At 35.4% G+C, this 14,637-nt stretch overlaps 2 protein-coding genes across 9 annotated transcripts; one reads left to right on the top strand and one right to left on the bottom strand.

Annotated features, from left to right (window-relative positions):
* Positions 1-242: 242 nt before the first annotated feature.
* Positions 243-7,160, top strand: LOC104107202 (methionine--tRNA ligase, chloroplastic/mitochondrial). The gene is made up of 12 exons (XM_033658922.2): positions 243-686; positions 1,535-1,678; positions 1,803-1,952; positions 2,587-2,754; positions 3,390-3,514; positions 3,829-3,922; positions 4,562-4,660; positions 5,424-5,604; positions 5,712-5,827; positions 6,273-6,428; positions 6,600-6,728; positions 6,820-7,160. The coding sequence occupies exons 1-12, from the start codon at positions 363-365 to the stop codon at positions 6,982-6,984; spliced, it is 1,851 nt and encodes a 616-aa protein (XP_033514813.1). The 5' UTR covers positions 243-362; the 3' UTR covers positions 6,985-7,160.
* A 1,447-nt stretch (positions 7,161-8,607) lies between these two features.
* Positions 8,608-13,402, bottom strand: LOC104107203 (UDP-glucuronic acid decarboxylase 6-like). Of its 8 annotated transcripts, none has more exons than XM_070202057.1 (13): positions 13,343-13,402; positions 12,076-12,174; positions 11,469-11,555; positions 11,262-11,349; positions 11,063-11,154; positions 10,867-10,931; positions 10,702-10,790; positions 10,116-10,193; positions 9,916-10,009; positions 9,752-9,818; positions 9,574-9,637; positions 9,137-9,177; positions 8,608-8,980 (listed from the first exon to the last, which is right to left on the bottom strand). In XM_070202057.1, the coding sequence occupies exons 2-13, from the start codon at positions 12,154-12,156 to the stop codon at positions 8,795-8,797; spliced, it is 1,032 nt and encodes a 343-aa protein (XP_070058158.1). In that variant the 5' UTR covers positions 12,157-12,174; positions 13,343-13,402; the 3' UTR covers positions 8,608-8,794. The 8 variants fall into 8 exon arrangements, with proteins under 8 accessions (XP_070058158.1, XP_009614236.1, XP_009614235.1 ...); XM_009615941.4 differs by having other exon boundaries at positions 13,193-13,353; XM_009615940.4 differs by lacking the exon at positions 13,343-13,402 and adding an exon at positions 13,130-13,271.
* Positions 13,403-14,637: the final 1,235 nt, after the last annotated feature.

Here is a 14,637-nt window from a genome sequence, read left to right as displayed (position 1 = left end):
TATATGTAATTCTCTCTAAAAAAAAGTTTAAAGTAGATTGTTAAACAAACTTTAAAACTTAAAATTACAAATTTATGTAAAACAAAATTTAATGAAATAATATCAAATGTAACTTATAATAATATTTTTTTCTCCCCTTAATGTTGAGGATTGAAGGTGCGGAAGTGGTCGAGTCCATCCCTAGTCTTAAACCTTAGTTGCCTCATCTCATTACTCTCCACCTTTCAGAAAAACTTAAGCATACCCCAAATGAAAGCTGTAAAAAACAGTCTAATTTCATCCCCTATACCTTATTGAACTCAATATCAAAATACCTGATATCCAGTATACTCCACGCAGTCATTCAATTTAACTAAAAAAAAATGGCGTGCAGAGTTCAACACTCCATTCATAACAGTCTACATTTCTTATCTTCAACCCCTTTGCGCAATTCTTTAAATATAAGAAAGTCCTATTTCAAGAGTCGAATTAACTTTGGTAAAACTTTGTTTTCATCTCCTTCTTCTTCAAGAACTGCACTTTACTGCACTTGCAGCAGCAGCAGTAGTAACAGTGGTAAAGATAGTCTTTTTACAAATGGGAGTGATGCATTTGTACTCACAACTCCACTTTATTACGTTAATGCCCCTCCTCATATGGGCAGTGCTTATACCACCATTGCTGCTGATGCCATTGCCCGTTTTCAGGTTATACCCTTTTTAAAATTGTAATTATAGGTCTCAAAGATTTGACCTTTATGTTTAAATCTTGTGCAATATTTTAATGTGTAATTTTATGGAGTTGTTTTTAGGTTGGTTATAGGCTTGTATGCCACTGCAGGGGGAAGTGTGAGATTTAGAGAATCTCTAGTTTTAAAAATTGTCAGTAGCATTATAGCCTCTTTTATAGTGTTATCTTATCACAATTAGTATGGGGACAGTGACATAGATGAGCTTAGCCATCTCTAATGTTTTTGGTGGCCAATTATAATATGAATTTGAGAGGAATGAACTCTTTCGCTAATTAGTTTGATAGACATAGATGGTAATTGGAGCCTCCTTTTTCACTTTTGTATAAAACTTCCTTGTGGTTATGATGTGATTCCCGAGTCTGTAAAATAATCAAATGTGTCAGACCCCGAACTAAGTCCCCTTTAACTTCTGAGATCAAATTTACTTATTGTGGATTGGTAATCGTAGTATGTAATGAGCAAATGGAGTGGATTCATGTGTCGACCCCAAACTAGTCTAGGCTTTATGTGTAGTAGCAGATTTTAGTGTTTGTAGTCCTAGTATGAAATCTAGACACGACGGAAAAAGACATCACTTAGAAAGAAGAAGGAAAAAACTATATAGCACACCTCCGTCTCCCACCCCGGAGCGGGTGCAGGAGGCCAAAGTATAGAAAATTTGAAGAAAAGGTGCCTCCATTAATAGATTGCCACATGATATGGTTTTAGCTTTTAAACATAATAATAAAAATATGAGCCTCCTCTAAGTATTTCCTAGTGTGCAGTTTTTATAGGCTGATGGTTACAGAGTTCCTTTTCTTGCAGAGGCTACTTGAGAAGAAAGTTATATTCATCACAGGCACAGATGAACACGGAGAGAAGATTGCTACTGCAGCTGCAGCTAATGGTTCCAGCCCAAGTGAACACTGCGATATTGTATCACAAGCTTATAAAGCTCTATGGAAAGATGTATATTCTTCAAGTAGTGCTTATTCATCTAATTTTTGCTCTTAAGGATATTATCAGGAACGCTGTTTTTTGATTGGGTAGGTAGGCAGAACAATGCTTTATATTTATTTAATTGTTACTGCAGTTTGACATAAGTTATGACAAGTTTATCAGAACAACTGATCCAAAACATGAAGCTGTTGTGAAGGAATTTTACTCTCGGGTTCTTGCCAATGGCGACATATACAGGGCTGATTATGAGGGACTTTATTGTGTCAATTGTGAGGAGTACAAGGTGGGGACTCAATTGTTATTCGTTTTGATTAAATCTTGTCCCTTCCCTTCATATGATGTGCTTGTCCACATAATCTACTATACAGGATCATAAAATTTTACAACATTTTCCCATGTCTCAGTAGTCATTCTAGGCACGAGGCCTTTGAATCATTTGTTCTTTCATATGAATTTTCATTCATGGTGGAAGATAGTAACCCTGACTACGCGGTTTTGAATGACTTCCATGTGACTTTGAGCCCTATTCCACTGTGCATTGAGGCTTGGCTTAATGTGCTGCAGTCCCTGAGCCTCACAAATGTCATCTCTTTCCGGAACTGCGTCAGTGCCTTTTAACAATAAAGTTTTGGATTATAATATAAAATAGAATCATTTTCCATCTTTTACTTTTTCTAGCAATTTCATGGTGATTGATTGCAACGCTGCCTCTTATTTAATAGTATATAGATAGTCCAATGTTTGTGTATAGTTGAGATAAGATAAAAGGATGCATGGCATAATAAAAATGTCCTATAACTCAAACAACTCAATTTATTGAATATCCAACTAAGCACATGCGCTATGGCATTTATGCATGGCTAAATCTAGTTTGTTTATTATTGGGCAGTCCATTTGTAACATTGGAAGAGTTGCAGGACGAGAAGGATTTGCTGGATAATAATTGTTGTCCTACACACTTAAAGCCATGTGTGAGAAGAAAAGAAGATAATTACTTCTTTGCTTTGTCAAAGTATCAACAACAGTTGGAAGAAATTTTAAGGCAAAACCCTGGTTTCGTGCAGCCATCTTATCGTCTAAATGAGGTAAGCTGATCAGAAATATATATTTGGTTTAGAATTTTACGATCTGTACCTTATTGGTTCGTAATATCACCTGGAGGAAGCTAGAAGAGATTCATATCAGATTGACTTCGGCGAAATACGTAAACATTATCTATGTTCGGAGAATATCTCATTCCTGGAATTTGCTCTCACTTCTCATAAATGATATGGTCACTAGCCGAATATAGTTAGCTGTGCCTTCCTGTCCAAAGCATCAATCAATTTACCTAGAGGTGAAAATTCACAATTTTCATTGATCTGACATTAGTTCAGTTAAATTAGGTTCGTTAGAGATGAATCATATTATTTCTTTAATCACAAAAAAAAAGATATGAATTTTATTATTAAATAAACCAAAAGATATTCATCCTGAAAAAAATTTCATTTCAGCTGTAAGAAATCTGTAGGCATGTTATGTAGCATCCCTCGATGCTAAATATAATGCTTAGAAATATAGACACGTGCTCTATTGTCATTTGCTAAATGGGACTGCTTTCTGATATACTAGTCTTATTTACTGTTTCAATTCACACTCTGGTCATTCCTGTTTAATTCAAATGACATGTTTACTTCGTTTCAAATTGATACGAAATAATACTGACATAGGCTATTTAAAGGTCCAAGGTTGGATTAAAAGTGGCCTGAAAGATTTCTCTATTTCTCGAGCATCAGTAGATTGGGGTATCGCGGTTCCTAATGATCCTAAGCAGACTATATATGTGTGGTTTGATGCTTTATTGGGGTAAGTCATCTATTTCTCTAGCACTTGGAACAAATTTAGATGTTTTGACCTTTTGATATTTTCTGTCTTTGTTTGGATTCAGTTCAATATGTTATTCAATAGTGTTAGCATCTTTTCCTTAACTCCTGAGTGCTTAGCGCGAAGTCAGAAGCACCTCTAGTCAACATGTTTCAGTAATTGAACTGTTTTATGAACATAGTAGCAAGTGGCTCTCATTGTTACGTATCCTGGTAATGATGTTTCATTCTTGCGCTGTCTTATCTTAATCTCCCTCGTCACGCTCTTCTCTGTTTTCCATTTTCTGGGTCAAACAGTTATGTATCTGCACTTTTGGAGGATAACGAGCTAGCTAGTTTAGAAACTGCAATTTCATCTGGATGGCCTGCCTCGCTACACTTAATTGGCAAGGTATGCCATGCTTTTAGTCACATTTAAATTCGGATGAGCTAACCCTTAATTTGTGTTCTGTTTGTTGTGTGTGTGTGTGTGTGGGGGGGGGGGGGGGGGGTTTCCATCAACTTCCTTGGTAAATTGTGACGGAAAACTAATCTGCTTTACAGATAAGGAGATTACTCATACTAAAGGGGGAAACTAAGCACATAGTTGAACATATAAATTACGTTCTAATGCTATTTCAAGTTTCAACTCCGAGCCTAAGTATTAAGTGGAGTTGTGCAATTATTTTTGGTGTACGCCAATTTGTATCTTCTCGATCTTTGATGTTAGTTGTTGTTCCTCGGTTAACCGTGAAGAAACTCAGATGTGTGATATTAATATCTTTTCTGTATTACGTTCTAAGTTCTCATTTTGGATGCTTCTTTGGTTAGACCTAAAAGTATCTTGTTATCATTACTTAGCAATTTTGGCAAGCTAAAGTTCCTTTGCATTTGAATTAAAAAAGAAAGTTTGTATAATTCCTGTACTTTTGTTGCTAGAAAACTTTCTCAAAATCCTCTTATTGATGAAAAAGTAGTACTAGTATGCATATTTTCCTTTTCTTTAGCTGAATTTCGTCTAATCAATGTGTCTTCGTAACAATTTTGACAGGATATATTGCGATTTCATGCTGTTTATTGGCCAGCGATGTTAATGTCAGCAGGTATTGGCCTCCCTAAGATGGTTTTTGGCCATGGATTCTTGACCAAGGTATGCATGTTTTTGAAAATTTTACTCTTTATTTGTCTTGATCCTGGAAGATCTGGCTCTTCTACATTGTTTGAGTTGTAGTTTGTTATTACCTATTCCATCTCATTACCAACCACCCCTCCAAAAAAAAGAAAGGGCAGCCCGGTGCACAAAGCATCTTGCGTTCACGCAGGGTCCGGGGAAGGGTCGCACCCCAAGGGTTATGATGTAGGCAGCCTACTCTGACGCAAGCATCGGTGGTTGATTCCACGGCTCGAACCCGTGACCTATAAGTCACACAGAGACAACTTTACCGTTGCTCCAAAGCTCCCCTCCCCAAAAAAAATAAATAAGGAAAAGCAAAACACTAGAAAAGAAGATGAAACAGTAGATGAAGTTCTTATATGTTTGAGGAGTTTCTTACTAATGTACCAATATTATATCTGCTGCGATGTAGTTCTGACTCTTCTTTCATATGAAACTTTGGATAAGCATGCAGCAAAATGTTTCTGCGAATGATAAAATTCTGTTCAAATGCAAAAGTCCTCCGGTGGAGATAATTTTGTATTTTTCTCTCTGGACTGCATTAACATTAGTCCATAATGTAATAAACTTAGTCCCTATAAAGGTTAAACTTAAGAATTGCATTCATATGATTTACTATTTCAAGCTATGTAACTTAGATAAAAGCATATAGGCAAGCGTGCAAGTTATGCTAATTAATCTTATAGACTATTACATTTCATGATTTCATGTAGCTGTGCTTCTATTTTTGAAATTTTAGGATGGCATGAAGATGGGTAAGTCACTGGGAAATACACTTGAACCAACAGACTTGGTTCAGAGGTTTGGACCTGATGCGGTGAGGTACTTTTTCCTCAGGGAGGTAGAATTTGGTAATGACGGTGACTACTCAGAGGAACGGTTCATCAACGTCATAAATGCACATTTAGCTAATGCAATTGGTACTTAATTTGTTCTGAATATGTTGCATTGCCAGTTGATTCTGATTAAATCACTTTTTGGAGCTTAGGCATGGATATTATGTCTGACCCTAGCATTATTAATGCAGGTAATCTTCTAAACCGCACACTCGGACTACTGAAAAAGAACTGCCAATCAACTCTGGCGGTTGATTCATATGTTGCAGCTGAAGGAAACAAATTCAAGGCTGCGGTGGAAAAACTGGTAAACACATCTCTATTTTCACAAGATGAGAAATCTTCAAAAATGTTTCTCTGGCATGATCTGTTTGTGAAAGTTTTCAACGCTGAGTAGTCTTTTTCTTCTCTTGGCGAATTTGCTTTTTAACTATTATGTTCTAAAGGAGATAGTTAGGATCTTCAAGAGATGTTCCTTAAGATTATAAAATATGGTGGCTAGCCCAAAAGTTGTCTGAACTATGAGAAATGACGTGATCTATGCTGGTATCAATAACAGTTGGTATACATCACTAAATCTAATCTAAAACTAGAACTGCAACGCAAACTCGCAAAGTCTTCTATGAAGCTAGATGATTATATGCACTTCTTTAGGACTTCTATTCCTTGAGTTTGAAGCAAAACGAAAACAGCGGACAAGAAAAAACCTAATTTTTCTTTAAGTTTGATGATATCATGTATTCTATTTATAGGTAGAGAAGGCACGCGTGCACTATGAAAATTTGGAGTTATCAGCAGCTTGTGAGACTGTGCTGGAGATTGGTAATGCTGGAAATTCGTACATTGATGAACGAGCACCGTGGTCTCTTTTCAAGAAAGGGGAGACAGCCTTTGAAACTGCAGCAAAGGTACTTTTCCAAGTGTTTTTGGTCTTGGAATTCATCTTATTGTATTTTAAAAAAGACGAAGCACAATCTATTTTTTCTTGAATACAATCATGATAAGATCTGAGCCATGCCCATTTTCTTCATTTGTTTCCTTAAATTTCTCCACTACGGAACTGATTGATTATTTATTAGGATCTTGTGATTATATTGGAAGCAATGAGAATCATAGCAATCGCGCTATCCCCAGTAACGCCAGGCTTAAGCTTGAGGATATATTCACAACTTGGCTACACTGAGGACCAATTCAATGCTGTTAACTGGGTACATTGATCTTTCTTTCGTTATATTTTTTTTCCAATTTCTAGCAAACCCCGAAACATCTTTGGAAGTGATCGAGTGTATCTTGTTTCAGAGTGATACCAAATGGGGCGGGCTGAAAGCTGGTCAGGTAATGGCACAGCCAACACCTATCTTTGCCAGAATAGAAGATGCAACTGAAGCAGAGACCAAAGGTGCAGCAACTAAGAAAGTTAAAAAAGAGAAGGTGCCAAAAAGTAAGAGTCCTGTGGAAGCTTAGAACTCTTTTTCATTGTAGTCCTTCTAATGCCTTTTTACTTCCTCTCTGAAATGTAAGACGAAGATTCTTTACCGACCAATAGGTATCTAGTGATATTCATTTACATAATTAATTCTTTTTGATGAAGAATATAATCATTTACATAAATATATTGTGTGATACTGCTAGTTCTCAGATGCCTGGAGTTTTAACCAACACCATTTAATCTTTACAGTTTATATGTTCCAAGGCAAAGTAGCAACATTGCACGTTTTTGGGCTTAATCTAGTGATAAGAGCGCAATGCGTGATGTTTGAGTTACACACATTATGAGTACGCAATGCGTGATGTTTGAGTTAGATGCACATTATGAGTACGAGCCATAGACAAATAGTTTGGTGTTTTAAATGAGAATGTTAGAGCTCATCATCCATAGAGTTTCAAATCTGCCGCCATTGTCATGTGGAATTTTTTTGATTATTATAAAAAATGTTTTATGAAACAAAGTATCAACATCTCAACTTTTTTTTTTAAGGGAAAGAAAAGTTTTACCAGCAAATTAAGACCAGGTTTAGACGGATAACTTGCAAAGTTTTTCGAGTTACTCTTTCATCTTAATGATTAAAATATTTATTATGAGAGGCTTTAATTAAAAAAATTATTTTCATTTAACTAAACCATAAAAGATAAAACTGCAAAATAGAGAGGAAGCACGTATATGAGACTTTGGTCATAAATGTGTTGCCAGTAATGCATGAGATTAGTTTTTGTCCATATTGTTCGAATAGTTAAGTAAACACATATTTTTGCCCATGGTATTTTTGTCCATATTGTGGGAATAGTTTAGTACTCATATATTTTTGCCGGTGGCATTTTTGTCCTTCCAAATATTTAAAACTTCTTCTTCTACTTCTAAGAAGAAGCATGTTATTTCTTTCCACCTTTTCTCCGCAACTTAAATGTAACTTCTACTACTAATCAAAAGCACCTAGAAGCTTGATCATACATCTTTAATTTTCCAAAATAATTACCTTTTTAAATTTGAATAAGCATTTTACTTTACTAAGAGAAAGAGGAACCTTGGAACAACTGTCAAGTTATCTCTGTGTGACCTATAGGTCACGGTTTCGAGCAGTGGAATCGCCACTGATGCTTGCGTCAATGCAAGCTGCCTACAGCATATACCCCTTGGGGTGCGTCCCTTCCCCGGATCCCGATGAACACAAAATATTTTGTGCACCGAGCTATCCTTTTTTCACTTTTATTTTCCTAAGAGCTTGGTCAAACAAGCTATAAGTCCTTTCTCCGCGCCCTTGGGGTGGCGCCCAGTGATGTACATAAGATTTTGTACGAGCAGTGTCAAGTACTGTCAACCTTGACACTATCACACCTCAACTTGTATGTGAGTCTAGATCTGGAGCAATAGATGTTCTAAAACTTGTATCAAAATAGATGTTTGTGTGCATTATTTTTCAGTCATTATTTTTAAGTCAGTGTCTATCTATTATAGACCCTTGTGATCCGGCCCTTACCCAGAGCCCACGCATAACAGGAGCTTAATGCACTAGGCTGCTCTTTTGAAATCATTGGGGGGAAACAGAAAACCAACCATTTACCAAGCAAAAGCTATATGGAACAAAAATATTAGATGATAAAACATGTATGATAATCAATAAAAGCAAGAAGGCACACTGGCGATAGTTTATTCTCCATTCAGAAGATAAAAGCACAACAAAATTGAGAAAACTCTATAAAACGAAGCAAAAGATGCAAAGCATCTGTAATTCTTGAACTCCCATTTTCCATCATTTTCAACCATGTATTAAACTGTTTACTTCTTTCTTGAAATTCCAAGCCTGCCGCGGAAATCTTCCTCCATCAGAGGAATACCATCGCGCAACTTGATCTTTGGTTCCCAGCCTATTAACTCTTTTGCCTTTGTGATGTCCGGTTTTCTCTGCCGAGGATCATCTGGAGTGTTTTCCACTGTGATAATTTTCACTTCCGGATTGATGAGCTGTCGCAGAACAACAAAATTTATGTCAATTACCATCTAATGGTAATACTACTTAGTACAAAGTACAAATTTGTAAGGGATTGAGGCATAGTAATTGTTGTTGTACAGTGCAATTTTTTAACATGTCCCTTTAAATAGTGAAAATAAAATGATTACCTCCTTCACATTCTCCGCGAGTTCAATCATCGTGAATTCACCTGGGATAAGGAATCAAATTAATAATGACCAATGCAGTATAATTTTTGAGTTTAACTTCTATACACTAAAAAGGCAGCCCGGTGCACAAAGCATCCCGCATTCACGCAGGATCCAGGGAGAGGTCGCCCCCAAAGGGTGTGATGTAGACGGCCTACACTAATGTTTCCTCGGCTTGAACTTCTATACATTGACACTACAAAAGAATTTTATGTTATCGGGCCTAAAAGATAACTACAAGTAATCATACATGATAAATGGGACTAGTAATTTGGAAAATAAGGCACGTAACTTGCTACTACAAGTTAAAATATACTGATAGTGTAGACGTTAAAATATACTGATAGTATAGACGTTCTTTACACTGTCAGTGTATATAAGTTAAATAAAAAACGAACCTGGATTTCCAATGTTAATTGGTCCAGTGTTATCTCCCTCCATAAGCCGAATAAGGCCATCAACCTATTCAGAGAGAAAGGAAGGTAAAATAAAAGGCAACTGTTCTGAATACCGAATTCATATTTAAATGAAAAAAAAAAAGATTTCAAATTTAATGGCTCGAATATTTTCACTTACCATGTCAGAGACATAACAAAAGCTGCGTGTTTGTGTTCCTGGCAACTGGACAGTCAACGCTTCATCACTGCAGAGTGCAAGAATTAGGTTGGTTCGTTGTTATCAAACTAATTTTAGGCAACAAAGTTGAAGGGAATTATTAACAGAAACATTCAGAATATTACCGAATTGCTTGGGCAATGAAGTTGCTGACAACACGACCATCATCAATATTCATTCGAGGACCATAAGTATTGAAGATTCTAGCAATTCGGATTTCTGTTTTCGGATCATGTTAAAAGAGAAGGAAAGAAATGCATGAGCTGGAGTCCAAAGCAAAAAATGTAAAATAGATTTATGCATACACAGGAAGACATTGTTTTACCAATTCCATGTTGTCTGTGATAATCAAACATCAAAGTCTCAGCCACTCTTTTCCCTTCATCATAACAACTTCTAACTCCTGAAATTTGCATACAATTGTTATCATACAAAATGCTTGCGCAGATCCTTATAGTGAAAGGTAAATAATCATGGGATAACTACAGTTGGGCCGCCCAAAAAAACATAGCCGGCAAATGTATATGTCTTGTAAATGTAGTATAAATATACAAAAATATACATATATACATATCATATACATGTCATATACATAACCAGTGTATATGTTTTGTATATTTGGGCTACCGCCGGTAATTATTTTGGGCCGCCAGGCCAAAAATGAAAAAAAACCTAATCATTTTTGGTAAAAGAGAGAAAATATTCAGCCAGCAAATACTGAGAATGACACCATTCAACATTTCAACTATATTCTTATGAGTTTCTCATAGAGAAGAAACCCCTTTATTGTTATATATGATTTCAGGCACCTGGACCTTAGATATTCAAGGCCTTTTTGCCTTTTAGACAGAAGATGGTTCAGCGTTAGAACAAAAATCTGATACTGTAATATCATAAAGCTAAAAGTATACCAATTGGATTAACATTGCCCCAATAGCTTTCGTCTTGAGGGTGCACGAGTGGATCTCCATAAACCTCAGAAGTCGATGTGAGTAAAATCCTGTTTGCACAACAGATATTATGAGAATGAAGATCTACATTACCAAAAACCATTATTAAGAGAAGCAGATTCTGACCTTGCCCCAGTTCGCTTGGCAAGTCCCAACATGTTCATTGTTCCAAGTACATTTGTCTTAATTGTCTACAAATAAACCAACAGATCGAGACCGTAAATGGTACTATTGTGGAAATCTAACTTCACAACGACTAGTTTGACAAATGCAGATAAACGAAGGAAACTTATGAAAAAGAATAATAATGTCGATTACTAACCTTAACAGGATTATACTTGTAAAAAATAGGGGAAGCAGGGCAAGCAAGGTGATAAATTCGGTCAACTTCAATCAACAATGGCTCAGTAACATCTGCATAAGCAGAAAAAACGTTACCACGATATAAACAAGTTGGTTATTGAAAATAACGAGTCGCTCAAACATATCGATGAAATAAGAATCACAAAAAGAAGCTTTACCATGGCGAATTAGCTCAAATCTTGGATGACCAATCCATTGCTTTAGATTATCCTTTGATCCAGTAAAGTAATTATCGACAACAACCACCTGAACATAATGCAAAAAAGTTTATTTAAATGTACTCATATTTTAACCCTCCGTCACTGATTTATGAGGATGCAGTAGTTACAAAGATACACGATAAAACCAAGCCGAAAAGTCTATACCTCATTCTTCTCATTTTCCATCAATTTGTCAACAAGGTGAGAGCCAATAAATCCAGCACCACCAGTCACCAGAATCCTCATGTTAGCCTGTGATTCAAGCAGTTAACAAATAGTACAGAATATTAACCAATATCATTCGATCAACTATGTCAATACCGAACTAGTAGGGAAACATTGACCAATATCCAAAATCAAATGAGGTTCAACGAAAACCGGAGGGTAAAACTAATTAAGATCCAATCAAGCAAATCCTACATTAGGGATCATTTGATTTACAGTATTACCAAAAACAATTCCAACATAAAATTCCGCATAAGTTATAAAATGTTTGGTTGGTCATATAACGAAAAAATCACCGCCATAACTTAATTCAGTGTTTAGTTGGCCTTATCAAAGCTCCACATTGCTACCGGCATAAGTGATACAAGAACATGTGCATTATTTTATGCATGATCGAATGTGGAATGAAAATACATATATTAGCAATACTCGTATAACAATCCCTACATTATTATTCACAGCATAAACACTTGTTGTGTTACATAATTACTACATGAACCAAATAACCTCTACTGGATTACCACACAAGATTGGCTATGTGTATTACCTGGAAAAATTTTGCCTTTCGCAATGGTGAAGGCTCTGGTGGTGGTTTTGTTGATACATGATTGTTTCCATTGGAAGCCATTTTCAGATCACTTTAATTCTGTACCCAAGATCAATCAAATAAATGAAAAATATAAGATTCAAGATAATCTCCCCGAAGCTGAACTGAATTCAATCGAAGTCATTACTATACAAGCATTCAAAAGGGAGAAACCATATAAAAAAAAGATCAAAACTTTTAAATTTTTTTATATCCAAATAGCCAGATTTTACATACCAAATTAAACCCCATGTTCAAAACACATGAAAAACTCTTTCCGGAGAATCAATAACGCGCACACACAAAAAAAAAAAAAAAAAAAAATTGTAAAGCAGAAAGAAAAGCTAAAAATTTTGATTCCCTAATTGAGAAGAGAAAAGATACAGAAGAAAAAAAAATGCACCTAAATTAACTCCAATCACCTTGTAGTCCTTAAATGGTAGTGAAAACTGAATTGCAGAAGGGAAAAGGCTGAATACAAGTATATATAGTAAAAAATAAATCATATAAAATATATAAAGAACATGAAAAAATATGTAACCCCACATCACACCAAACGTTACCAACAAGAGAGAGAAATTTGAGAAACCAAAAAAAGAAAAGAAAAAAAGAGGCAATCTTTCAAAATAAGCAAACTCAAAAAACAAAACAGAAAAACAGGCAGAGTGATAACAGGAAGATTTAGAGTGAAATCAAAGCTTCCTAGCAACTGTAAAACAGACCCACAAAGAATGATTACAGATCTGAATCTAATTCTTGTTAAATCAAAATTAGCAAATAATTAAAAAATTCATTAGCAAGAAAGCAAAAAATGGAAAACAGAATCGATCTTTTTAATACCCATTACCTAGTGAAACTGAAATTTATGAATCTAATTCATTGAATATCAAACAATTTAGTCAAAACAAAAGTATCAGATAAATTCCTTTGTTAAATCAAAATCAGCAAATAAATAATTAATTCAGCAGCAAGAAAACAAAAACAAAAAAAAAGATCTTATTTTTATACCCTTTACCTCTTGAAACTGAAATCTTTCAATACACTAGCAAACAAAGAGAGGATATATATATATATATACCTGTAATATATATATACACAAATACACAGTGCAATAAGGTGAAGAGTTTTGGGGAATGAGAGGTAATTAAATCCAAGATTATGTTGGGATTAGGTTAATAATTAGTGGGGTTTTAATACGAAAGTTGAGATCTTGAAATTAATTACTTACTGTTATGGATTGATTTGTTTTGAGTAAATAGTAAGTAATATAGTGCACGTAGGATACAGGTCGGTAGTTGTCTTTTGTTTCTTAGTAGTAGATTTTTACTAATCCTATTTGCTGACGTAGGACTTACGTAACGTATATGGCAATTCAGTGTCCGATAATGTATAATTTATTGCGTGAGATACACAAAGGAAAATCAGCGTAAGGTGTTATAATAAATAATTTATCTTATTATGGCCAACTAATTATAGTTATTTTTTAATTGATTTAATAATATAAAAATTACTATTTATAATGTATATAAGTTAAACTTGACTGGTGTTACCAACAAAACAATTTTTTTTTTGGTAATTAAAGTATTTTATTTACCAATGAACTAATATGTACAAGATCAAAATTTGAAACAAGACTGGACAGCCCCGAGTCTCAATCCTCCTCTATCTACTCATTTACATTCTTGCCAGAAAAGAAGAAACAACTAGCCGATAGAAGTTAAGATCCTCGATCTTCCTTACAAGCTTAGCCCTCAAAGTACCCCTACATACTACTTCATGTATGATTAATCTAACAAGAACTTCAGCTGGTCGGCTCTCCCCCTGAAAGGTCCTCTTGTTTCTCTCTTGCCATAAATGGTATATACATGCTGTGAATGTCATTCTATAGATTTCTACGACAACTGTTCTCCCATTCATATGTGTCTCCATCCATAATAATTTATCATATCAGTGTAAGGTTCTTCTTGATACCTTGCCATGTCATCAGTTTAGTCCAAACAATGCTAGATAGCGCACAACCAAAAAATATATGGTCTATTGACTCGGCAGTATCCTTGCACAAGGAACAGTCAAGATCTTGAGTAATCCTCCCCCCCCCCCTCCCCACCCCGCTAGTCTATCCTTAGTGAGTAGTCTCTTCTGTATATCCAAATTTATTATAAAGATATATTTGGGAGCTCCTACATTATTGCAGATCAGTTTCTTCCAGGCTACTTTCTGGAAACTACCTCACATTTTTAGATAAAGCTTCTTAATGGAGAAGTGTTCCCAACTAATCAACTCATTCATGCTTAGTCCTACTTCCTCAATATAGCTTTTAGCCTTAAAAATCTTCAGAACCACCTATGATACTTGTGTTGGAATAGCATCCCAGATTGGATGTATCTTCCCATAGTATATATAGAGCCATTGCACCCACAACCTGCCTTTCTTCTTGCATAAGTTTCATAAACCTGCATATGGCTGCCTTGTTCCAAGTATGTAAATCCTATACATTGAAGCCCCCTGCATTCCTTGGATAAC

Source organism: Nicotiana tomentosiformis, chromosome 5 (assembly GCF_000390325.3).
Source record: "Nicotiana tomentosiformis chromosome 5, ASM39032v3, whole genome shotgun sequence".
NCBI classification, from domain to species: Eukaryota; Viridiplantae; Streptophyta; class Magnoliopsida; order Solanales; family Solanaceae; genus Nicotiana; species Nicotiana tomentosiformis.
This window is presented reverse-complemented; position numbering and strand designations above follow the sequence as displayed.